General features: G+C 42.5%; 1 protein-coding gene across 1 annotated transcript in view; it reads right to left on the bottom strand.

The window, feature by feature from the left end:
- Window positions 1–27,964, bottom strand: part of MOCOS (molybdenum cofactor sulfurase) — a 363,606-nt gene that overhangs the window by 14,798 nt on the left and 320,844 nt on the right. The window contains exons 10-13 of the mRNA XM_073678475.1: window positions 22,353–22,434; window positions 16,957–17,078; window positions 16,721–16,826; window positions 15,514–15,652 (exon numbers count right to left, since the gene is read on the bottom strand). Coding sequence (XP_073534576.1) covers window positions 15,514–15,652; window positions 16,721–16,826; window positions 16,957–17,078; window positions 22,353–22,434 — 449 coding nt within the window. The remainder of the gene's footprint in view (window positions 1–15,513; window positions 15,653–16,720; window positions 16,827–16,956; window positions 17,079–22,352; window positions 22,435–27,964) is intronic.

Raw genomic sequence — 27,964 nt, 5'->3', positions numbered from 1 at the left:
GGCGTGCACCTTTTTTTTCCTTACTCCCTTTAGTATGGGATCAGTTGCAGAGCAGTTCCGCTGTCTATCTCTGGAGGTGAATGACCTCCACTGTGAGGTTCAGCAACGGTTACAGGCCGCCAATGTAGGGGTCTCTGCAGGTCGGCCTGTCCAGCCTGAACCCAAGGTTGCCCTCTAGGACAGGTTTTCAGGAGGTAGGGACAAGTTTTTTGTGTTTAAGGAGGCATGCAAATTGTACTTCAAACTTCATCCCTACTCCTTCGGTAATAAGGAGCAACGGGTTGGTATTGTGATCTCTCTACTGCAGGGCGATCCTCAGTCATGGGTGTTTTCGTTACCGCAGGATTCGGTTTGTCTCCAGTCTGTGGAGGTTTTTTTTGGAGCTCTTGCCCTCATCTATGATGACCCTGACCAAGTCGCTTTGGCTGAGTCTAAGCTACGTCGCCTTCAGCAGGGGAATCAGTCAGTGGAAACGTACAGTTCAGAATTCCGTAGATGGGCAACGGATTCCAAATGGAATAACTCAGCCCTGAACAGTTAATTTTGTGAGGGGCTTACTGAAAGGTTGAAAGATGCCTTGGCTGTATATGATACCCCTCAGTCCTTGGAGGCTGCCATGTATTTGGCCATACGTCTGGATAGGCGCCTTCGGGATAGATGGGTGCAACCTACTTCTCTGGGGCCTTCTTGTCGGGGTTGTGTACCTTTGCCAAGGGAACGGTCTGGGAGTGAACCAGTACTGGGGGAGGTGGAGGAACCTATACAGTTAGGGGGTGCCTCTACATCATACATCTCCTCGGAGATTCATAAGAAAAAAGGCGTATGTTTTTTTGTGGGAAAAAGGGACACTTTGTTGGGAGCTATCGTTCAATACCTAAACAAAAAGAGACTACAAAAAGAGACTCAATTAACTCTCGGTAGTCTGGACTTGGATAAACAAGGGGTGCATTTGTGGCCAAACTGCAGTTCCCGCTTTGTCCTGACAGCAGAGGTGGTGCTAGAGAGCAAAACTGAAAAAATTTCTGTGTTTGTTGACAGTGGAGCCGGGGTCAGCATGGTTGATGCTGAGTTTGTGAAAACTCATGGTCTCGCTTGCTGTGCTTTAGCTGAACCTATTCCCATCTTTGCCATTGACTCTGCGCCACTTGCACAGAAAGCATTCACTCAGATTGTACATAATGTAAAACTGAGGGTGGGGTCAGTTCATTGTGAAATCATCCCTTGCTATGTTTTGGAAAATCTCCCTACTCCGATTGTTTTAGGTATCCTCTGGCTTGTTAAAAATAATCCATTGGTGGGTTGGCATGCCGAGGAGATTACTGAATGGGGAGATTACTGCCATGAGAACTGTCTGAATGTTTCTATTGCTGCTGTCTTTATGGGGATACTGCCTGCTTTTCTGTCTGGTTTTGAGGATGTTTTTTCTGAGAAGGGGTGTCAGGATTTGCCTTCTCATTGTGCTTATGACTGTCCTATTAACCTGACCCCTGGAGCTAAACTGCCAAAGTCCAGACTATATAATCTTTCCGGCTCTGAGAGACAAGCCCTGAAGGTTTTCATTGCAGAAAGTCTGGAGAAGGGACATATCAGACCCTCATCTTCGCCCATGGCGACAGGGTTTTTCTTTGTGAAGAAAAAAGATGGTGGTATACGTCCCTGTTTAGATTTCCGTGAATTAAATCAGATTACCATCCGTGATCCATACCCTCTTCCTCTGATTCCTGATTTGTTCAACCAGGTTGTGGGATTTAAGGTATTCTCCAAATTGGATTTAAGGGGAGCCTACAATCTGGTTAGAATCAGAGAGGGGGCCAAATGGAAGACAGCGTTCAATACCCCGGAAGGTCATTTCAAGAGTCTGGTTATGCCTTTTGGTTTGACCAATGCACCTACGGTATTTCAGCATTTCATAAATTATATTTTTCTTCATTTGGTGGGGAGGTTTGTGGTGGTCTATTGATATTTTGGTTTATTCACCTGATTTTGAGACCCATTGGGGGCATGTTAAGCAGGTGCTCCAGATATTACGGGATAACAAACTTTATGCCAAACTAGAAAAATGTGTTTTTGCTGTTCAGGAGGTGCAGTTTTTGGGGTACTTGTTGTCATCTTCAGGTTTTCGGATGCATCCGGAGAAGATCCATGCAGTACTTGACTGGGAACGACCCGAGACCCTGAAGGCCCTACAACGTTTTCTGGGCTTTACTAATTTTTACAGGAAATTTATCCAAAATTACTCGGTGGTGGTGACTTGACTAAGAAGGGGTCTGATTTTTCCAACTGGTCAGAGGCTTCCCTCCATGCTTTTTCTTCCTTAAAGTATCATTTTGCAAGTGCACCTATTCTCAGTCAACCCGATGTTCCTCAACCCTTTATTATGGAGGTCGATGCTTCGAATGTGGGGGTTGCGGCTGTGTTGTCTCAGGGTTCGTCCCCTGGTAAATGGCATCCATGCGCCTTCTTTTCTAAAAATTTGTCTTCGGCTGAGAGAAATTATGACTTGGGTAATAGGGAATTTTTGGCGATCAAATTGGCATTCGAGGAATGGCGACATTGGTTGGAGGGGGCTGTCTATCCTATTACGTTATTACTGACCATAAGAACCTGTCATATCTCCAGTCAGCTAAACATCTCAACCCTAGGCAAGCCAGATGGTCCCTGTTTTTTACTAGGTTCAATTATGTTGTCACTTTTCGTCCAGGGGTCAAAAACGTCAAGGCTGATGCTTTGTCCCGTAGCTTCCCTGGTGGTGGTGACCATGAGAACCCTGCCCCAATATTACAGAAAGGGGTAGTTATTTTGGCTCTTTTTCCTGAACTGGAGGGTGAGGTGCTGGAGGCTCAGGGGGACCCCCCGGCCTCCTGCCCTTCAGGAAAGTTATTTGTACCACCTGATCTGCGAAGTAAAGTAATCATGGATCATCATAACTTTGTGCTTGCTGGGCATCCAGGTGGTAAGGCAACCGCGGACCTCCGCTCTCGTCGTTTTTGGTGGCCGGGGTTGCATCGGGATGTAATTGAACACGTAGCTGCTTGTAGTATTTGCGCGCGTTCTAAGGATTCGCACACCCGTCTGTCTGGTAGTCTTCTTCCGCTACCTATCCCTAGCAGGCCATGGACACACTTGTCCATGGATTTTATTACTGACCTACCGGTTTCTGCAGGCAAAGCAGTGGTTTTGGTAGTAGTAGATAGGTTCAGTAAAATGGTTCACTTCGTCGCTTTACCTGCACTTCCCAATGCTAAGACACTTGCTCAGGTGTTCATAAATGAGATTGTGAAGCTTCACGGGGTTCCCTCCGATGTGGTGTCTGATCGGGGGAGCCAGTTTGTTTCCAAGTTCTGGAAGGCATTCTGTTCTCGACTGGGGGTGCAGCTGTCCTTTTCCTCTGCCTTCCACCCTCAGTCGAATGGTCAGACTGAGCATGTCAATCAGAACTTGGAGACATACCTCAGGTGTTTAGTCTCCGAAAATCAGGAGGATTGGGCATCCTATTTACCGCTGGCAGAATTTGCCATCAATAATCATTGTCAAGAATCCACTGGCAGGTAACCTTTTTTCGGTGCATACGGTTATCATCCACAGTTTGGTACTTTCAGTGGGGGAGAAGCTTCAGGAGTTCCTGAAGAGGAACGGTTAGCTTCGTTGCTCTCCTCGGTGTAGCAGGGTGTTCTGTGTAATTTGAAGACCATGGGTGACAGGTATAAATGTATGGCTGACAGAAAACACTCGCCAGGTCCGGACCTGAATGTGAATGACTTTGTGTGGTTGTCTACCAAGAATATAAGATTGAAAGTTCCTTCTTGGAAGCTGGGACCTTGATTTATTGGTCCCTACAAAATTACCGCCGTCATTAACCCAGCAGAGTTTCTTCTTGAACTTCCTCGGGCCCTTAAGGTTCACAATGTGTTCCACAGGTCCTTACTCAAAAGGTACGTAGAACCTCTTGAACCCTCACCTCTACCACCGCCCCCAGTAATAGTTGATGGTAATTTGGATTTTGATATTTCGAGGATAGTAGATTCTTGTCTCGAACGTCGTTCTCTGCAATACTTGGTGCATTGGAAAGGCTATGGTCCGGAGGAGAGGACGTGGGTTTCAGCATCAGAGGTGAATGCTCCCAATTTGGTTCGCTATTTTCACACCTCCTATCCTGAAAAACCCGGTACTGAGTGTCCGGAGTCACGGTGTGTCAGAGGTGACAGACAGTCGCCCTGCAATGGTTTGCAGGAGATCTCCACATTTGCCAATACAGACCAGACAGCTGCCTAGATAGGAGGCTGTGTTTAGGACCAAGCGACTACCTCCCTTTAGTCTGGGTGTACATATACCTGGTGTGTCTTCTAAAGCTAAGTTGTTGTTCCCCTGTGTTGTCTTCCCTTTTGTCTTTAGAGTGCTAGCGGAGGTTGACTAGTGCTCATCTCCTTCCTCCCTCAGCTTTAGCCTTACACCAGGGATAGTAGGGCAAGGCATGTGATCGGCGACAGCTGCGGAGGCTGTATAGGGACGTTAGGGGGAGACAGGGTGACGCTAGTCCAGATTAGGAGGTCACCCCTTCCCCCCTTTCCCTAGTGTCTGGGCTCCCTTTCCTCTCTGTGTTGCACTCACACCTGGCGTGACAATACCAGGATGGGGCCAGTAAGTTCAACATATATACCAGGATGGGATCAGGATGAGGGACATATACACCAGGATGGAGGGCATATATCATATATACATACCAGGGTGGGGCCAGTGTGAGGGACATATATAAAAGGATGGAGAGCATATATATATATATATATATATATATATACCAGGATGCCGGGGGGGGGGCAGTCAAAATATTGCATCGGGACCCATCGGACTCTAGTTACACCACTGCAGACTGGTACAGAGATGAGAGGACCCTGCCCTTGTGGGCTTACATTCTCCAGGATAATTGGGCAGCAAACAGTAGGTTAGGGGCTTACGGCAGCCTTGATGGTGGTGATTTGACAATGTGGTAATTGCAAGCTATAAACTTTCTTGAAGAGATAGGTTTTCAACTCCTATCTGAAGATTCTGAATGTTGAAGACAATCGGAAGTGTTGGGGCATAGAATTCCAGAGGATGGGGGATGCATAGGATAAGTCTTGAATACGATTGAGTGAGAAACATACAAAGGTGGAGGAGAGAAGGAGGTCTTGTGAGGACCGGAGATTACGTGTGGGAAGATATCAGATTAGTTTGGAGATATATGGAGGAGACAGATTATGGACAGCCTTGTAAGCTAATGTTAGTACTTTAAATTATATGCAATGGGAAATTGGGAGCCAATGAAGAGATTTACAAAGCGGAGAGGTGGAGGAGTAATGAAAGGAATGGTAGATTAATCAGGCAGAAAAGTTAAGGATGGACTGGAGAGGTGTGAGCGTGTAAGTTAGGAGGCCACAGAGGAAGATATTGCAGCAGTCAAGGCGGGAGTTCATGAAGCCATGCACTACCATTTCAGTAGATTGACGGTTGAGGAAGGGACAAAGTCTGGAAATATTTTTGAGTTGAAGGCGGCAGGAGGTGATGAGGGCTTGGATGTGTAGTTTGAAAGACAGAGAAGACTCCTTGGTTACACTGATGCAGCGGAATTCCAATAAAGGGGAAAGCATGATGTAATTTATAGTGATAGATCTGGTAAGGAAGTTAAGTGAAATGAAGGACGGATGATTAGTTCAGTTTTGTCCACATTACATTTTAGGAAGCATGATAGGAAAAAGGAGGATATGGCTGATAGACATTCTGGGATTCTGGACAGCATTATCATCAGCATATTGAAGATACTGGAAGCCATGGAATTTTATGAGTTGTCTCAGAGTAAAGGTATAGATGGAGAAGAATAGGGGTCACAGGACAGATCTTTGAAGGACACAGACAGAGAGAGGGTGGGATGAAGAAGTAGTAAGGGAATGGAGGTGCTAAGTGTGCAGGTAGTGAAGTACACTATGATGAGATGCATGAGAGGGCAAGGTCTTGATGCAGAGGGAAGAGAGGATCTGTAGTAGGAGGGAGTGGTCGACTGTGTCGAAGGCAGAGAACAGGTTAAGAAGGAGGAGTATAAAAAAATGTCAGTTAGCTTTTGCAGTAAGTCATTAGTAATTTTGGTTAGGGTTCCTTTCAGTAGGGTGGTGGAGAAGGAAGCCAGATTTTAGGTTTTTGAAGAGTGATTTGGAGGAGAGGTGTGAGGAAAGGTCAATGGACTTGGAGGAGTTGGCGGAGTTTGGAGGAAAAACGGAGTAGTGATATGAGATGATAGCTAGATGTAGAGTCTAGGGACGGTTTCTTCAGGATAGTTGTGATTGTTGAATGTTGAAAAGCAGAAGGGAAGATACATGAGGTTAATGATAGGTTGAAGAGACGGGTTAGTGCTGGGATAAGCAGGGTGGTGAGGTTGGGAAGTTGGTGGGATGGGATAAGATCAGGAGAACAACTGGTGATGTGTGATTTGGAAAGAAGATAAATAAGCTTTTGTGGCGCCCCTGAGGGTTCAGTCGCCACAGGGGTACTGCACCTCAGTAGAGGTGTGGTATCTCCTCTTCCAGGTAAGGATGGAGCACTTCTCAGGACCCTACTTCACCACTCAACACTACACCACTCCTGTCCTGTAGGGGGCCTAAATGCACCAGGGTGCTGCCCCGTCCCGGGATATAGGAGATGGGGGGAACCAAAGATAGGGGGAACCATGTAGTGGGTGAGGGTGGAGAACACACTTTTAGGTTACACTTATTCATTCATATTTAAACTTCAGCCATCTTAAGTTCAAGGTCTTTGATTGTGATCTTCATCGCTGAATGTGGCTTTCTGATAGAACCTGCAGCCTATTGAAGATACACGGTCCTCGTTCTCTGGCCTTGAGGCGAGAAGTGGGCTAGAGTTAACGGCTGTCTCTACCCGGTCAAGGTCCCTACCTAAGAAGGCCTGGAGGGGAGTAGAGGAGACAAGCTCCGCAGGCAAAAGGATCCCTGGGGGATACGGACGGAGCGGCACACGCCACCTGTATTTCTTATTCTGGCCTAGTCAGAGGGACTCCTGCTGCAAGAGGGTTACCGGCCCCTGATATCTGACTTTGTTACTTCACGTCTCAGTCGGAAAAGCCCGGAGGCTTAGTGGATCCCAGGAGGGATACGGACGGAGCGGCATACGCCACCTGTACCTCTCTACCTGCGTTTACCCAGTGGGACCCGGCCTTACACCTAGTTCTAACCACACAAACAGTCAAGTGAAGACTCAGTGGGAGAACTCACCTAGGAGAGGAACACACACACCAGAGGGGTCTCGACAGCTGCTCCTGATCTATCTGGAAAGTGCTGGACCCCCTTCTTGGTGGCCGCAGTACGCCGCGAGGAGCAGAGGGAAGCTTTGCGGCTAAAGTTCATCTTAATGTGAGTAAAAACCCTGGATGACTTCACACCCCGCTTCAGCCTGTTATTTCCTGCGCGGCACTGTACCCACCATTCCTCATCACACTGCCCTGAGGCCAGCTCCGTCTGCGGGGAGCCGTCCCATCTTAGCTGTCCATAACACCGGCCTCAGTGGACTGAAACAGCGCCGGTGTCCATCACCGGGAACCGTAGGTGGCGTAGTCGGAAAATTACCACTCAACCCTGAAAGCCCATTACATATTTTATTGTGACCGCCCTGGGCACGGACCTGGTCCGGCCACGACTGCAACCCTCCCAACATCTGACCCGGCTCCGAGTAACCCCCACTTCCCAGGGTGAGGGCTGTGAGCGTCACACTTTCCTTTAGTGATGGTGGGAAGGAATGTTATGGGGAAGAGAAGTGGTCTGTTTTATGAAGGAGTTGTGGTAGTTGAATGAACAGTAAATACTTGTCTGATTTGGTCGATCTTAATTTTGAATTGTGCGGCAAAGTCTTCTGAAGAAATAAGGGAGATCAGAGGGGGCAACAGTAGACAGAGGAGGTAGTTAAAAGTGTTGAATAACTATTTAGGGTGGTGGGATAGAGAAGATATTAGAGTTGTCAAGTATTCCTGTTTAGCAGAGGTGATGGACGACTTGAATGTGAAAATTGCTCCTTTACAATAGGCCATGTAGTTTTATAGGGGAAACATCTGTTTGCCTGCAAAAATAATTTGACTGCATCAGGAGCCATTAAAAGACCATTGTTTTCAGTTGCTTTAAAGACTCTGCATGTGAAAGATGCCATAAGAACCATACAGACTTGATCATTAATGAGTTAGAGTCTACATTACAATTCCATCTTGGTTGCTTTGTTTTGAATCCGATGGCTTGAACACAGGCTAAATTGTGTGGTTGTACAAATAATTTTGAACCCAACTGTATGTTATACAGAAGAATTACAACACATTCCAAAAAAGCTTGTTATTTAATCACTTTATGAGTATTTACAGCAAAGCGCACTTGTCAGCAGGATTGTGCCCAGTAAACCACATACATTGCCAGGTGGGCACTGTTACATTGATTAAAATGATACCTTTGTTGATGAAATCCGTGCTGGGGTTCTTTTATAATCTTTATTTTCATTTCTGACATAATGAGATGCTCGTGCTTCAGGGCAGGCCTTTGGGAAGGGGCTTTATCTGGTGCTCTGCTTATGTATTCCTATGTCTGCATTCTGACAGGTCACTGTGCCTTCAGTGACCTGCCTACTGTTTTAAATATTGCCTGTGTAATTTACATGCAGTAAAACGCCTCCCACCCCCCGCCCATGCAGAGAGATGCTACTGCGCAAGCATGGCAGGCGGTTCCATATTGCTGCAGGCAAATTTCTTTTTCTTCCAGCAAAATGGAACCCGTGTGTGCACAGTAGCATCTATCAATTGCCGATAGTTGTTACTGCACAAGTGCCGCCATTTTGCTGGGGTTAAAAGAAATTTGCCTGCAGCAATATGGAACCGCCTGCCGCGCTTGCACAGTAGCATTTCTCGGTTGCCAAGAGATGCTACTGCAGAAGAGCGGCCAACGGTGCTATATTGCTGCAGGCAAATTTATTTTTCCACCAGCCAAATGTTGCCCGAGCGTGTGCAGTAGCATCTATCGCTTGCCAATAGATGCTACTGCGCAAGCGCCACTAGCGGCGCCATTTTGCTGGATGAAAAATAAAGTTGCCTGCAGCAATATGGCCCCCCGCAGGCCTCGCTTGCGCAGTAGAATTTAGGTCATGTAAAAAGATTAAATTTAGTGGAAAATAGACAAGATCAATGTAACATCTTTTCCACCATCAGAAAATATTAAAATGTATTAAATGAGTCAGTTCAAGGGTAAGGTTCAAGGGTATATTTTTACCCCACTTCTTACACATTATCCCTTTTTACTAAGCTGCCTATAACTTTTAAAAGATATGCTTGTCTGAAAAGCAAGTATTGAAATGCCCCAGTTAGAGAACTATAATAATCCAGCCAGATTTCCCAGAAAAGCATAGCATGAGGTATCCTGACAAAATATTCCCTTACAGGTTTTAAACCATTTCCAATAAGCTCTGCAGAGAATAGCGCACGCGGCATATTTTTTGAACTGTGATATCCTATTCAGTCAGCAGTGTTCTGTATTCTGGGGTGAAGTATCAGCAAAATACAGAACAAATAAAGCTGCTTAAAAGATCTGTGTAACTCTGCTAATCGGAGACGGTGGGATGTCTGGAAAACAAGCGCTGAAGTCTCAAGCATCTTCTTTTTTTCAATTTCCTGTTATATAATTTATCCTTCTGCTTATAGCATGCAAGTAAATAAGTTTCTGTCAAGGAGTTATGGAATTCAAACTTTCTGTTCCCTCTTGACACATCAAATAACTATTTTTCCTCTCTCTTCTGCATTTCTTAGCCTGTTATCTTCACTTGATATATTTTTGAAGAGGAATAAATATGTTCGGTACAACTTTGTCAGATAAAGCATGAAGGGATGAAATAGCTATTTCATTTATATTCTCTTTCCATTCACTTCTTGTTACCATTCTTACACCATATCAAAATACACAATTTCTCAAAGGAAGACTGTGCACTTCTCATATAGGACGCAGTATCACAAAAGGTAGCTGACAATAAATGTAATCCTCTTGCTTAAAATTCTATTAAAATGTAGATACCTCCACTAATCTATTTGAAAATTGCTATTTATTCAATGCTTGCTATGTGATTTTTATTGCACTCATTTCATGTGCTCTGTCAATACCTTAAGGAGTTGTTAAAGGTGCCTACTCATATTTATTTCTAATTTGGACACTCCTGAATTTTGAGGGACTCGCCTACCTAATGAATTCTTCTTGCAGCCTGTAGTCCTTCAGCGTCACTTAGGACAGAACAGACAGGCTAGACAGACAGCTACGGGCTGATATCAATATGCAATGAATATTGGTCCCCTCCCAGACTAAGAATATCAGCCCTCAGCCGCCCCCATAGATGGCGCATCCATTAGATGCACCAAATTTGGTGTTAAGCCTTGGCTCTTTCCACTTGCCCTGGTACGGTGGCAAGTAGGGTAATCGTTTTGAGGTTGATGTCAGCTGTTTTATATTTGCTGACATCAAGCCCAGAGGTTAGTAATAGAGAGGCGTCTATCAGACAACCCCAGTACTAACCCCATATTCAGACTTAATAAAGACACACACAGAGAAAAGTCCTTTAATTTAAAAAAAACACTGCCCCACAATAACTCTCTTTTACCCATTTATTAACCAAAAAATCAAAATGAAAAATCAAATAATCCTCACCTGTCCGCCGATAATCCTGCTTATGCTGATGTCCCATGACGATCCCCAACTCTGCTACATCCGGATGGTTTGGTGAGCTGTGACATGAGTAATGCGACCGCTCACCACACCAGATGGAACACACTGAGCTTGTACATTATACTATATGTACTATATGATGAGTGCATTATACTCTATGGAGGACTATGGGGTGCATTATACTGTATGAAGGTCTATGGGGAGTGCATTATATTGTATGGAGGACTATGAGGTGCATTATACTGTATGGAGGACTATGGGGAGTGCATTGTACTATATGGAGGACTATGGCGGGTGTATTATACTATATGGAGGACTATGGGGTGTGCATTATACTGTATGGAGGATTATGCAGTTTGCATTATACTATATGGCTATGTGCCCACGATGCAGAAATGCTCAGGATTTTTTCCTGATCGTTTCTGCATCTCCCTGGCAGAAAAAAACGCATGCGGATTGTACATGCGTTTTCCTGCCAGGGATATGCGGAAATGAAGCGTTCTTCACTTGCATTTCCGCATGCGGGTTGACATGCGCTTTCCAAGCGATTTTAGCATCACTTGGTAAGTGCTTGTCAACTTGGTCACACTATATAAATCCATGCAAACGGCATGGATTTATATAGTGTGACCGTAAAGAACGGTAAAAAATAAAAAAATAAATGTATACTTACCCTCTGATTCCCCCCGGTTTCCTGCTTCACTCCGTTCTCCCTTGCCGGCAGCGGTGGATTGAATAACCTGCCGACGTCAGCGTCGCGTGACCCGTCACATGACTCTGACGTCAGCGCAGGTCCTTCATTCCATCGCGAAGTGCCAGGAAGCAAGGAGGAGCGCACCGCGGGCCGCCGGAAGGTAAATATATATTTATTTTTTATTTTATTCTTTTTTAACAGATTTTTTAATGGTACCTGGGTGCGGATGAGAGTCTCCTGTCCTCCACACCGGGGTACCATCCGCACATTAGAACGCGCCAATTACGCAAGTACAGATGCAGTCTTGCGGAATTGGCGCGTTCTAATGCAAGTCAATGGCGGCAAAAACGCGGCACTTCTGCTAAATAATTGGTAGTGCTGCGTTTTTTTCCGCAATGATAATCCGCAGCGGAAATTTCCACAGCATGTGCACAGCACATGCGGATTATCATTGGGGGACATGGCAGGTCTTCTACCATGCATTTTTTAAGCGTTTCTGCAGCGTTTTTGCCGCTGCGGAAACGCTTAAAAAACGCATCGTGGGCACACAGCCTAAGGAGGACTATGGAGAGTGCATTATACTGTATGGAGGACTATGGGGTGTGCATTTTACTGTATGGAGGACTATGGGGTGTGCATTATACTATATGGAGGACTATGAGGAGTGTATATACTGTATGGATGCCTATGGGAGTGCATTACACTGTATGGAGGCCTATGGGGAGTACATTATACTGTATGGAGGCCTATGGGGAGTGCATTGTACTATATGAATGCCTATGGGGTGTGCATTATACTATATGGAGGACTATGGCGGATGTATTACACTATATGGAGGACTATGGGGTGTGCATTATACTGTATGGAGGAATATGGGCTGTGCATTATACTATATGGAGAACTATGGGGTGTGTATTATACAGTATGGAGGACTATGGACTATGGATTGTTTATATGTCGGAACAAAAATCATTCTCAGAAGCACATCACCAGGTGTAAACTACAGATGTGCTGCTGATAAGATGATACTGTATGGGGACAGATTGATCTCCCAGAGATCGTTCTGTCCCCATCATTATTCCCCAGCCGGTGTAAAGAGTCTGGGAAACAAGTGTCGAACGACTTCAATATTGTTGATCTCGCTCGTTTAATGGCCTGAACTCAGCGCATGTAAATACAACCAAAATGGTTCTGTGTGATGGTGCAATATGTTAGCATTTGGGGCCCCACTTTAAACTTTTGCTCAGGACCCCACTTTGTCTAAAACCGGCCCTGCAGGCAGTCTACACTTTAAGAAAAGACGTAGTATAGCCGCTGAGCGGAGACAGATGGAACTCTCCAAATCCTTCTGAAAAATTGCAACACTCCTCAAAAAAAGTGTCTGCTCAGTTTTCGCTCTGAAAACTCAGCAAAAAGACTATGTGTGCACATGCCCATGGAAAGAAGCCTTAATAAATTTTCCTAGGAAACAAAATTTAGCCGCATGTGGATACATTGAGTAAGGCCACGTTCACACACTCAGTATTTGGTCAGTATTTTATCATTTTTTTACATCATTATTTGCAATCCAAAACTGTAGTGAGTGAAAAATGCAGAAGTGGTGACGTTGTTTCTAGTATACTTTTCCTCTGATTGTTCCACTCCTGATTTTGGCTTACACATACTGAAGAAAAATACTGAATGTGTGAACATGGCCATTTTGCACAGGCCAGCCCTGATTGGGCACCTGCACCTCCATTTTGTCTCTGATCCATTCAGAAGGGACTCTGCAATGTTCCATTCTCAGAATTCATGGAGCTCCAACATTCAGACCCCCAGTAGTCAGAGCACAAGCGATCAGTACGTTATTACCTATCATATGGAAAGATAACTTATCAGGCAATTACAACTTTTTTTTAGCAGATTTGAGCATTTGTAGATGTGTAAATCTACAGCATGTCTTTAAATTCAAAACAAATTTTATCTACAGTATAAGTTTGTAATTTGATGAAATTCACATACATTGCACTATAGTGGCAGAATCTGCACATAAAATCCAATGCTAATGGCCAATTACTTATGTACGTGTCTGCAGAAGTTTCTGGGTGCCCTGGATAAGGGAAACTTCTTGCAGAATTCAAATATTCTCTCCTATTATTCTACATAGTTCTGTACAATGCTGCACTGTGCTATATCCCTTCTCACTTATATCTTCATTTACCAACCCCTTTGTATTCTTCAGTGCAGCAAATGACCTACAATACTCATCTTTTATTACATCCTCTTTCTCCCAAATGCAGGACTTTGTGGAGTGCAGTAATTTTTTTGAGGAAGTTACTGCCATTGACCATTAGATACTGTATGCTTCTAACTTTACCTGCATTAAAATTCATGTCTTCAAGGAGGCCTCATTTACATACCAATCATCTGTAGACCATACAAACCTGACCTTATCACAGGTCTATCCACTCTACCATGCCCTCAGCTAGCTTCCCTCATTGCATCCTTTTGGCACTTCATGCCTGTGTTGGCTCACATAGTGGCAGAATGACTAGTTCATACACTAGAGGCTGGTCTATTAGCACTATTTTTATTTCATTTAGGCCCCCTTCACATGTATACATATTTATGGTACGTCTGGCATCTGTTTTCACACGTACCAGAGACATGCATCAACATGGAAACATGTCCTTTTTTTCCAGACCACACGGATGACAATGGCTAATACAAATCTATGGGTCAGCGTAAAACACGTACAGCACACGGATGGCTGTATGGATGGCTATTAAAAATGAGAGGGCCCAATACTGACCCTTTTTCTACCCCACTGTTAATTGTGACCCAATCAGACTTCCACTAATAACCAACTTCTGTACCTATCAATAAGCCAGTTGTTAACTGAATTACACATATTTTCCACCTTATTATTTTTTCCCATTATTCTCATTTCATGTATCATCCTTTTATATGGCACTGCATCAAACACCTTTAAGTACAGATAGAAAATGTCCAGAGCTTTGGATTGTAAGATCTTCTATGCATGGATCTTTCTCCTTGGTTTCATTGTTTGTTTCTTTCTTGTGATTGTTTGGAATTTTGCATATTTGTTAGTTCCCTAGCTTATAAAGCACTGCTCTAAAAAGACCACTATTATGTATTACTAGACAACTATATATATTATCTGTATCTAGAGTCTAGTACCTATCTACTGTGGAAAATGTACCACTTTGGTTTTTATTCGACTATAGAGCTGAAGTAAAGAAAAATGACTGAAAAGGAAAGATAAAAGGGTTGATTCATCTTGTCTTCAGGAGTGCACCGCTTCCCAGCCTCCGGGCTTTGTGCTTGAAAGGGAAAGTGAGCTCTTGATTGAGGGACAATTTGGATCAGCATCATAGTTGCGCCTCTGGCCCACATTGTCACATTGTTCACCCTCCAGTGCTGCAACAGAGGAATCTTTGATTCTGCAGCATTGGAGTAATGCAGTGGCAGTGAAGCTGGTGTGATCCAGCTATCTGGCCATCTTTCCAATAGTACTTGTAAGCACTGCTTTCCTTGCCTGGGAAATCAGGTATTTTTACAAAGCCCCCATACACTTTAGATAACTGTCAGTTGACTGGTGTTTCAGCAGATCTTTGGCCGGCATCTATCTAGCCCTGCTCTCCTATACACAGGAGTGCCCACTTTGCCAATCTGTATGCAATAAAAAGGATCAGCAAATTGGACATCTGATCTTTTTTTCTCTTATATTATCTGTTGGAGGACCCCATGAACATTAGACTATTGGACAAACTTGTTGCTATTGATGGATTCGGCCACATTTGGTCTAATTTGCATGGGGGCCTCTAGTCTGCAAAATTGACTAGTAAGCTAAGTTATGACCAGTACGTAATAGCATTCAAAATCCATCCATTCTTGAGAATAGAGAGGATTTTTAATAATAAGTTATTTTCAAATTTGCTTGTTTTCACAATTTTATCTATTTATGGTGATTACAAAATTCCTTTAATTGTGAGTGTTAAATTACCAATGAGTCAATTAGTAAATAGAAGTATATACATTTGTATAATTATAAGAACATTGAGCTCAGTGAATGGCTAATAATCAATTAAACAATTGTACCTTGAAGTGTAAACCGCTAATGAAAACCTCATTCCACTCTTCCTCTTGAAAAGGTATGTTGCTGTCAATGACTAAATTGGCTCGGAAACGTTGAGTCATTTGATGTTCTTGAAATTCATCAGCATGGTCTATGTCCTCCCTGCAATAAAAGCAGCGTGGATCCATAGTAGTAGGAAATGTATGGCAATAAAATGAATGCACTGGAAGAAGAGGTTTACTGATTTTATTACACACTTTTAAATAAGATGTGATACAGAGGTATACACATGATCAAGAGGCTTTGAGTAAAAATAAACTTTTGCTTTAAAAGTGCTGTCCAAAGTTTCTAAAATCTTCCTTATTGGAAGCAAATGCAATAAAACAACATAATAACTATGACACGCCTATTAAAACAGTGCTATGGTGTTTTCAGGCAATCTCTGACTACTTATCCTGCAGTGATGATATGCAGTCCACGCATGAGACCACTGCAGCCAATCACTGGTCTTAGAGGCTTCACACAGGAATTACCACTGAAGCCAGTAATTGGCTGCAGGGGTCAAGTGGACATGGGTGGTATGTCAGTCCTGAAATACAAATACACACAGACTGGTGGATACCACGGCAGCCACCATGCTGGAACAGCTAGGTTTATTTGAGTAATAGTTAGACTAGGTTCATATGAGAGTCTAAAAAATTGTTCAATGTTCATGCAGAAAAAAAGGGACAATTATACTTATGCAATCCATCATGCATTTGTATGACATCTGTTTTTATACATTACCAACTATTAAAATTTACAAGACCAAATACAGTTTCATATGTCAAAGAATTGCAATGTACCTGTAATAATCGGATTCTATACGGTTGATCCATATGGGATCTGATTTTTATTCCGCACACAGACTTTAATAGGCGAGTCTCATCCGACATACAGAAGAGACTAGTGCATGCTGCAATGTTTTTTCAAGCGCAGATTTTGTCTGTGATAAAACATGCACATCCGAACAGCCCTATTGAATAACATTGGTCAGTTTTTTCATGGACATCATTCAGATCGAAAATACAGTTGTGTGAATTTGACCTCGAGGTGAGTTATAATTCTTCATTTATTGCACTTGCTGCTCTAAAGGATCTTTTTTCAGACAAATCTCAGACAACCCTTATATGTATTGGTGCATAATTGGCAAATCTTTGCTCATACAATTTTAGAAGATTGTCATTTTACCTGAGTGATATTTTTTGACTTAGGTGAAAAATGCTGGCAGCGTTTACCAGAAGGTACTGGGCTTCATTTACCAAAGAAAGTGAAGGTGAGCTAGCATCCACAGGTCCTGAGAAGAAATGGAGCTATGAAAACTCTAACATACATCATAGGTAACATAATATAAAACCATCTAGAATTATAGTATAATATTCTTCATGAATTATATCTATAATATTCACTATATAATGATGGCATACCTTTTTTCTTTGCACCTCCATAGCGATGAAAATTTGATGATTGCCTTATTAAACGACATTTGCGACCAAGAAAACTAGACAACCATCGTGCGATTTCCTCCCCGCAGTCATATGTATGAACCCTATTGATAAAGGAAACACATTCAATACCAGCAGCAATTTGTTTTTTAACACATTATGCAGAAAATGTCTTAGTGGAATACAGTTGTAAATATAGTTTTACAGTCACCTTCAGTCTACGATTCTAAAGAATAAAACCATTGTTTAAAATTCCTGGGTTACTTCACAAGTTGCAGTAATAAAAAAACTTACCAGTTACCAGAGGGCGGGAGAGCCATAAGTCATTGCCTCTCCTCAACGTGACAGTTTAAGTGATCAGATGTATGCAAACATTGAATATACAGTGGCATGAAAAAGTTTGGGCACCCCTGGTTAAACTTACTGTCACTGTGAACAGTTAAACAAATTGAAGATGAAGTGATGTCTAAAAGGGCTAAAATTAAAGATTTTAGTAAAAAAAAAAATATTTTTTTTTTCATCTTTTACATTTTAAAAATTACAAAAAGGAAAATGGGCAGATGCAAAAGTTTGGGCTCCCTGCATGGTTAGTATCTGGTAACACCCCGTTTTGCAAGTATCACAGCTTGTAAATGCTTTTTGTAGCCAGCCAAGAGTCTTTGAATTATTATTTGAGGGATTTTCATCCATTCTTCCTTGGAAAATCCTTCCAGTTCTGTGAGATTCCTGGGTCATCTTGCATGCACTGCTATTTTGGGTTCTAGTCACAGATTTCAATGATGTTCAGATGAGGGGACTGTGAGGGCCATTGTAAAACCTTCAGCTTGCGCCTTTTGAGGTAGCCCATTGTGGATTTTGACGTGAGTTTAGAATCATTATCCATTTGTAGATGCTATCCTCTTTTCAAATTCAGCTTTTTTACAGATGGTGTTATGTTTGCATCAAGAATTTGTTGAAATTTCATTGAATCCATTCTTCCCTCTTCCGGTGAAACGATCCCCGTGCCATTGGCTGCAATAGAACCCTCCTATGGTGAGGATGCAGGAGTGGCTTTCCTCTGATGACTCTTCCATGAAGGCCATATTTGTGCCGGTGTCTCTGAACAGTAGAACAATGTACCACAACTTCAGAGTATGCTAAATCTTTCTGAAGGTGTTTTTGCAGTGAAGCGGGGGTTCTGAATTGCCTCTCTAGCAATCCTACGAGCATCTCTCACTGAAATTTTGCTTGGTCTTCCAGACCTTATCTTGACTTTCACTGCTCCTGTTTACTGACATTTCTTAATTACATTTCGACTGAGGAAAGGGTAACTTGAAAACAATTTGCTGTCTTCTTACAGAGTTCTCCTTCTTTGTGGGCCTCCACCATTTTCAGAGTGCTAGGCAGCTGCTTAGAAGAACCCATGGCTGCTGTTTTTTGGCACAAGGTTAGAAGAGGCTGGGTTATTATAAAGCTGGAAAATTTGCATCACGTGGCCTTTCCTAACGATGATTGTGAACAAGCCATGACCCTAAACAGGCTAATTAAGGTCTGAAACCTTGGTTAAAGTTATCTCAACACACAAATCCCCAATGGTGCCCAAACTTTTGCATCGGCACATTTTACTTTTCGTCATTTTTAAAATGTAAAAATGACAATATACACATATACTGTATATTTTTTTCCTAAAATACAAAGGAAATGTGTCATCTTTAACTTTATGCCTTTTAGAGATCATTTCATCTTCAAATTGCTTAACTGTTCACAATAACAGTAATTTTGAACAGGGGTACATTTTTACATGCCACTGTATGTAATTTGAACTGCATTACTGCTATATGGGATATACTTATAAAAATAAAATGACTTAGAGGAAAAATTAGCTCTGGGGGAAGGGGGGCTCATGGCCAATTGCCTTCATTATAGTCTTTTGTACTCCACCACTGGCGACGCTAATTCCTGGGCAGGGAGCCTTACTGAAGCTCCGCTGCCGACAATAAGGAATGGCAGCAAAGGTATACGGGAGCTTCTGTCTCCTTCTCTAGGATGTGAACCAGCCAGCAGTGCGCACGATGTGAGGATTCACAAGTCTACAGTCACATAAAGTGACTGAAAAGGTGCAGCTTAACACCGGACAACTCCTCTAAGGACCATATACATTCATTTGGTTTTCTCTCCTCAAATTTCAAAAAAAGGAATTAAAAAAAAAAAAAAACATTGATGAGTTTCCTCATTGCTAAAGAAAGGAAGAAAAGAAGAAATATCTTGGAGTACATAAATAGTAAGACTCAAAAATAACAGAGCTGGCTCTTTCAAAAATAATCTGGGTGACATTGTGGAAGCGTATGGGGGAAAGGCCAAACAATTTAATGCCTTCTTCTCTACAGTATCTACACAAGAAAAGAACATGACAGATGCCATAAATTTTCCATTAAAGTACAGCACTGTAAACTCACAGATTCCAAACACCCTGGAGTACTTCAGGAGTTAAGTACCATGATTAGAGATGGTTTAAAATAAATTCGAGTGGAATTGAATTGTACTCAAATCTTAGAAAAACCTGTATTCTCCAGAATACATTATTTTTTGTAATGTACCTCGCACCAATTCAACAAATTGGCGGCCAGTTGATTGCCATTTTGCTAAACCGTAGAGGGTTCTCAAAAGGTTAACAACAAACAAAAACATAATACTCACCCCTCACATCTCTGGCTTCCTCAGCTGCTCGATGTAACCCCAGGCCTCTTCACACTAAGCAGGGACCTTCTAGCTACAACCAAGCCCTGGACGTCTTTGTGCATCCGTGTCATAAGGTCACAATGTCATCACCAGGGGCATACATAGAAATCATGGGGCCCCATAGCATAAGTTCTAATTGGGGCCAACCTGCCCCCCAAAAAATAAATAATTGTCGGGGTCACAGAAGAGCATATCTCACAACTTTCCAGCCTTTACATAGTAATTTTTCTCCTGCTGAAGTCCTAGATTCCTCTTTCATTGCCCCCATAAAATATGATGCCAACAAAAGTGCCCCCCAAACACAGTATGATACCCCTATGGTGAATTCCTCTACATGCACAGTATAATGACCCTACTGTACCCCACCTCAACTCCCAAGGCAAAGTATAGTGACCCCAACACAGTATGATCCCCCAACAGCTCTCCGTGCACTATAATGGGTCTACTTACAGTATAATGGCCCGCACTAGCTCTCCAAACAGTATAATGGAGCCCACACAAACCTTCACACTGTATAATTGCTTGCATACAGTATAATGGACCCCTATATATTATAATGGCCCCAAATAGCCTTCCATATAGTATAATGCACCCTCCATAGTCCTCCATATAGTATAATGCACTCCCCATGGTTCTCCATTGAATATAATGCTCTCCACATGGTCCTACATAAAATATAGTGCTCTCCCCATGGTCCTCTATAAAACATAGTGCACTCTCCATGGTTCTTCATAAAATATCATGCACCCTCCATGGTCCTCCATATAATAAAACGCTCTCCCCATGGTCCTTCATATAATAAAACGCTCTCCTCATGGTCCTCCATACAATATAATGCACCCCCCATGGTCCTCCATACAATATAATGCACCCCCATACAATATAATGCACCCCCCAAATCATCCATATAGTATAATGCACCTCCCATGATCCTCCATACAGTATAATGCAGCCCCCATGGTCCTCCATTTAATATAATGCACCCCCATGGTCCTGCATACAATATAATGCACCCCCATGGTCCTGCATACAATATAATGCAATCTCCATGGTCCTGCATACAATGGACCTCCATACAGTATAATTCACCCCCCGGTCATCCACACAATATAATGCGCCCCCATGATCCTCCATACAGTATAATGAACCTCCATGGTCCTCCATACAGTATAATGCGCCCCCATGGTCCTCCATAAAGTATAATGCACCACCATGGTCCTCCATACAGTATAATGCACCCCCATAGTCCTCCATGCAATATAATGCACCCTTCCATAGTTCTCTATGCAAGTATAATGCACCCCCATGGTCTTCCACACAATATAATGCAACCCCATGGGCCTCCACACAATAGAATGCACCCATCATGATCCTCCATACAGTATAATGTATCCCCATGATCCTCCATACAGTATAATGCACCCCCCATGATCCTCCATACAGTATAATACACCCCCATGGTCCTCCACACAATATAATGCACCCCCCTTGGTCCTGTATACAATATAATGCGCCCCCCATTGTCCTACATGCAATATAATGCACTCCCCCATGATCCTCCATACAGTATAATGCACTCCCCCATGCTCCTCCATACAGTATACTGCACCCCATGGTCTTCCATATAGTATAATGCTCCCCCATGGTCCCCTATACAGTATAATGCACCCCACCATGATCCTCCCTACAGTATAATGCACCCCCCATGGTCCTCCATACAGCATAATGAACCCCCATGGTCCTGCACACAATATAATGCACCCACCATACTATATTATGGCCATCGGTCACTGATATAAAAAAAATAAATACAGTACTCACCTCTTCTGGTTCCACCCGATGCTCCGGTCTCCTCAGCGTGCAGTGTGAAGTGCCAGACATCTCAGAGCAAAGGGCACCCTGTAATGACATCACACCCACTGCTCTGACACGTCAGACGGCAAGGAAGAATGATGGGGGTGGAAGTGTCAACTGATGCTCCCTCCTTCATCATCATTGCTCACACTGGGCCCCCCTCCAGCCATCAGCACGAGCAATGATGATGGTGGAGGGAGTATCAGCAGACGCTTTCACCCCCATCATTCTGTAAGGGCGGCTGGGCAGTGCGGGTGCTGACTGGCCGAGGCACGGCCAGGTGTGGTGAGGGCCCAGTTCTGGCCTCCCCGGCTCACAGGCCCCATAGCAATGGCGTGGTCTGCCGCCATTGGCGGTATGCCACAGGTCATCACGGAAGTCCTAGGAAGTTACACAGGACTAGTGCATAGCAAATGTGGTGTCAATATTCATTATAGATGACGTTCAGGGGAGGGGGGGATATTATAATTAAGCATACAGGCAGGGATTTGGGGGAATAATAAGCACATAGGTGGGGATTTCTTGGTGTTCACCGTACGCCAAGCCTGTGAAAAATAGAATTGATTAAAATGCTTTTCTCTGCAATCAGACCTCTACTATGGGTCATACAGGTAAGTATAGATTTACTTTTCTATACCCTGTATGCCCGTAGTAGAGGTCTGATAACTCCAAAGTGGTGACAGATTCCCTTTAAGTAAATAAATTCTTATTTTAAGATTCTATATACTCTCAAAGTGATGACTTATGTATGTAAGATATATGGAAGATATATTACAGAAAACCCCAGAATCTTACAATCTTCTTACCTATCTCCACAAACTTTGTTTTGACGTATTTGTGCTGTCAAGTTGCTCTCATCATTCAGCGGTATTTCAATGGGGTACATACCTAAAACAAAAGGATAAACCAAAAATACTTGGTAACCAGTGTGTAGAGTAAACAACAGTGTTGTATAAAATAGAGAGAGAAGACTGACAGCCATAGTGTTTATCCAGTTACATAAGTGATCACCCTTACTTTCTTCTATTGTAAGGAAAACTCCAGTTGTGCTATTTATTGGTAAAGATATTTGTGTCCAGTAGGTGGCACCAAATGTTAATAGGAAACATGAAAACAGAAGCTATAAAGTTTCCTTCTGCTGAAGAAAGCTTTTGGATTCAAAGGCTCCCTGACGATTGTCACTACAGGGAATCTCCTGTGGATATATCTTCAGGTTTTGGGGGTACATTTTTCCTTTAAAACATTCCAGCTACGACAGATTTTATTTATGCATTTTTTTTTACAGACGTTTTTCTTTCCTAATAAAGAGAATATGTTGTGTAAGATTAATTAGCAACTAAGTGCATGCAGGCACAAAAGAAAAAAGTATTTACCCCCACATCTTTTTCATTCAACCTGTTATCAAAGTGATCTATGAAATTAAGGAAATATGCCTTTTTTTCTGAATAGGCAGCATATGTTTGATGTAGATCTAATGAACCATAAAAATAATAATGGATGATGCAATTCTTAGCTTCTCTTCCTTCATAGAAAAAGTGTTTATTATCTTGTATAAAGCAATATTCTAACCGGAAGAAGTATTATAGGGTGTCATGAGCCAAGTGTCCATACATATATGTACATATCACCTGTATATAAAAAAAATAAACACAGTGAAAATTAAATGGAAACAAAGATTTTGCCCATATAGATTTTTTTCTGAAAAAATGGTTACAATGGCATAAAATTTTGATTCCCCGCTTGTCTCTTCTTTCTGTTGCAGCGATGACGTCTTGACACATGGATAAGTGACCAGTTGCTGCTAATTCCTAGTTGAGGTGGGTCATCCCTATGGCCAGTGATTGCCTTTGTGTCAAGAGGTACTAGGAAATACAGGCTAGCATGGAACCATTTATTTAGGGGGTCTAACCTGAAATGTGAATATATTTTTAGGGGTTTGGTGTCTGAATAAATTTAGAGATCTAATCAATTTTGGGGTTTAATATGTAGCATGATTTTTTTGGGGGGTTTGATTAAGTTTGAGGCCTGAATTAAACTAGGCGTTTGGTCTGTGGTCTGATTAATTTTAAGGCTTAGTCTAAATTTAATTCAGATGACAGACCAGACACACATATACAGTTTTTAGACCAGAATAAAAAATGTTCAAACCTTTAAAAAAATTCTAACCCAAAACCAGATCCCAATATAATCAGACCCAGACTAAGCCCTAAATAATCCTGGAATCACATTCTTTTTCATAAAGTACAGTACAAATGTATACTTATTCTTAATATAGAGACTAAGGTCAACATAAAGTTATGTTTTTCTTATACTTTTGTGTCTTTTTTCATCTCTATCTGCCTCTTAATGCATCCAGCTTCTCATAGCTGAATGAGTGCTTCTATTCTTACCTTCTAAAACTACATTTCCAAGCAGCACTTGCTTCTCCTCAATGCTTCAGGTCCCCCCCATCCTTCTCCTGCATGTTAATAATTAGCCCCAAACTCAGAGTTATCAGCAAGTTAATCTAAATGTAGAATACAATTTATGCTTCTGTGCACTTTTTGCTCCTGTATAGTACCTAACCTGACTGATTTTATCTTCTGCCCCCTACATCAGTATAGCTGCTGTGTGACTTTACATCATACTGGTTCTAGCACAGCTCAATGGTCCTTCCCAAATGCAGTGCAGAGTCATGCTTGTTGCAAGCTGCAGAAAAATGAGCAATTTGAAACTGTAAATCCAGCTCTTTTGATGTACAGTATATGACAGAAGATAATTCTTTGTAATATGCATCAAAAAATCAGCGGCATTTGCAGTTTCACATCACTGTTCTCTCAGCAGCAGGCAACAAATACAGCTCATCCTTCAGTATGTGTCCTTTTTGTCCACTCTAAATACAGCTCATCCTCCAGTATATCTCTTTTCTATCCCCTGTAGACACACAGCGCATCCTGCTGTTTATCTCTATTTTGTCCCCTCTATATATGACTCATCTCACAATATATCTCTCTGTTCTGTCCCCCTACATACAGCACATCCAGCAGCAAATCTGTTTTCTGTTCCTTTTATATACAGCCTATCTCACCACGTATCTCTTTCTGTCCCACTGTACTGTATATACAGCACATTCTGAAAATGTATGTTAATGTATTGCAATAAAGTAAAATATAGGGAAAGAATAAGATATAAGGGTATGAATAGATCAAGGTTAGATAGGAACCAGGGGTTCAGGATAGGGGGCACCGTAGTGCTAGGAATAGATAGAAATCATAGTTATTCGATCTAGGGACTTTTCTAAGTGGTAGGAGTACTTCCTCTTTGAGACAGATAGGGTAGCAGAGTTGTGTTAGCTGTAACATTCAAGCTTGTGCAGGAGGTACGATTGAGAAAGAGAAGAAGTTCAGGGCCCTGGGGGCTGAAGGTCAGCAGACATGCGAGAGGAAGAGAGAGAAAAGGGCAGCATGAGGAAAGAGGAAGCTGATAACTGCGAGGAAACTTTTCTAAACGTCTGGGGCCTACTGCCTGGAGAAAGCATGGAGGAGCCAGCCTTACTTACTTCTCAAGAAGGGGAAACGGGCAAGTAACACCTATAGAGAGCAGGACCATGTTCCAGGTGAGTCACAGCTGGTGGAAAAGGAGTCAGAGTAGAGCGGGACAGATAAGGAGGCTAAAGCTGTGATGGTTGTATCACAAAGTGCTGTGTCTGTGACCAAAACTGAGCTGATGAAAAAGTTGAGCAAAGTTGTTTTGATGAAAAAGCAAAGAGTCTGAAAGTGTTTGTCGGTCTGCAGCTGCATCTGGAATCCTGAAACTGAAGCGATCCGCCAGGAAAACCATGAGTGTTGTGCAGTACACACAGACCACTAGACAGACTGGACATTATTTATTATTTGTGGGGAGTCAGGTTGTGGGAGCACAGCAGCAGCCCCTCGCCACAACTACCACCCTGCACCCCTCACAATTTCTCACAGTAGTAGCTCCATTCTAGACACAGCATAGCTATGCTAGCAGGATTCCAGCTGAGATCGAGATTGCACTGTGCAGGATTGACCAGGACTGTTGGAACTACATGATGGTTCCAATGACAAGTGAAGAGTAAAAAGAGCCTGGAGGGGTATCCTTAGAGGAGTCATATGGTAACAGGGCAGATTTAAAAATAGGTTATACTGGAAGAAATTAATAAAAAAAATACTTGTACACTATTATAAGGACACACAGTGATTTTGGGAATGCCCTTTAGGCCCCCCCCTGTACATGTTTCTGGTATGTGTGGCATCCATTTTTTTCACGGATACCACATGTACCCATGGTAACCTATAGTGATCTTCACATGTTTGCATTTTCAGATGGACCATTTGTTTGTGTGAACCACATGGAGACATATCCATTTTTTTCCAGCAGCACAAGGGCCAAAACAAGTCTATGGGACTGTGAAAAACACGTGCAGCACACGGATGTCATCCATGTGCCATCTGTGTGCTGTCCATGTATAACATTGCAACGTATAGGAGAAGCTTTGTAATTTCATTCTTTCTTTATTCATATTGGGAAAACACAGATTGCACACTGATGACAACAGTACCAGTTTTTCATGTACGTGTTTTATACGGATGTGTGAAGGAGGCCTTAAAGGGGTTTTCCCGCGAATAAAGTTAATTTTAAAGATGATTTTAATCAATACATCTCGGAATAATAATAATTTCCACAATAGGGTGTGTTTAATTTTTTTTTACAGTACTCAGATAATCTTATAAATGTGCCCCTGCTGTGTACTGTGTAATGGCTGTGTCTGACTGTGTACGGAACACGGTCTGATTATACCACATCTCCTGGGCAGGGGAGGAAGCAAAAAAATATACAGACATTACAGCTCGGGATCACAGCTGATTGTTTTGGGAGATAAAACATTTCACTGCCTGTTTTTAAAAAATGTTTTCCCTCAAAGGAAAAATCAACTGTGATCCCGTGCTGTAATGTCTGTATACTGTTTTTGCTTCCTCCCCTGCCCAGGAGGCGTGGTATGATCAGACTGTGTTCCGTACACGGTCAGACACAGCCATTCCTGAGGTGAACATTTATAGGATTATCTCAGCACAGGAACATTATAACGGAGAGTGGTGGTCATGGGGGATTCCCTGTTAAGAGGAACAGAGGCCGCTATCTGCAGACCAGACATAACCTCAAGAGAAATGTGCTGTCTTCCAGGAGCAAAAATTAAAGATGTGTCTGACAGGATATCAAGACTCTTCAGACCTACAGATCACTACCCATTCCTGCTAATACATGTGGGGACAAATGACACCGCAAGAAAGGACCTGGAAACCATCTGCAGTGACTTTGAAGACTTAGGCAAGAAAGTGAAAGAATTGGGAGCGCAGGTGGTCTTCTCATCCATCCTCCCAGTGGATGGCCATGGAACAATGAGGTGGAATAAGATTCTACAGGTGAACAACTGGCTACATCGATGGTGCCGTCAACAAGGATTTGGATTTCTGGATCACGGAATGAATTACCTATACGATGGACTACTTGCTAGAGATGGGGTGCACCTTACGAAGACTGGAAAACATGTATTTGGAAGTCGCCTTGCTACACTCATCAGAAGAGCTTTAAACTAGAACAATGTGGGAAGGGAAGCAAAAGGCCAGAAAAAGCCATACAGCTGACAAATACTATTGAGATCTCTGCTACTGGAAGTGGAAAAGAAGAACAAAGACAAAAAAATCTAAATAATAAAAATATGGGAGGAAGAGAAACCAATCACAAACTAAAATGTTTTTATACAAATGCACAAAGCATGGGCAACAAACAAGGAGAATTGGAACTACTAATGCAGGAAAAGGAATATGATGTCATTGGAATCACTGAAACTTGGTGGGACGATACACATGATTGGAATAAAAGGCTAAAAGGATACAACTTATTTGCAAGAAACAGACTTGATAAACGAGGAGGAGGTGTTGTATTGTATGTTAGAAAAGCGTATATCTGCACAGAGATTGAAGCTTCAGAGACTGGGAGTTCTGTGGAAACTGTTTGGGTAAGAATACAAGGAGAGAACAACGGAAAGGACACCATTGTAGGCATTTACTACAGGCCACCTGGGCAAGCTGAAGATATGGATGAACTCTTTATGTATCAAATGACCAAGTTCTCCAAAAAATATGACGTAGTGGTCATGGGAGATTTCAACTATCCAGACATATGTTGGGAATCTCTCTCAAGTAAAACTAACAGGTCAAGCAAATTCGTATCCTCTCTTGCTGACAACTTTATCTTCCAAAAGGTAGGGGAGAAAACAAGGGGATCTGCTACTTTGGATCTAATTCTTATAAACAGGGAGGAAATGGTTGAGGAGGTAAAGGTGGCTGGGACCCTAGGAGGCAGCGATCATGCTATTATAGAATTTTGGATAACTAGAGGAGGAAGACATGTG

Source organism: Phyllobates terribilis, unplaced genomic scaffold (assembly GCF_046119375.1).
Source record: "Phyllobates terribilis strain yellow unplaced genomic scaffold, ASM4611937v1 Scaffold_4__5_contigs__length_816908805, whole genome shotgun sequence".
Lineage (NCBI taxonomy): Eukaryota > Metazoa > Chordata > Amphibia > Anura > Dendrobatidae > Phyllobates > Phyllobates terribilis.
Note: the sequence above shows the minus strand (reverse complement) of the source record. Positions and strands in the feature narration are given on the sequence as shown.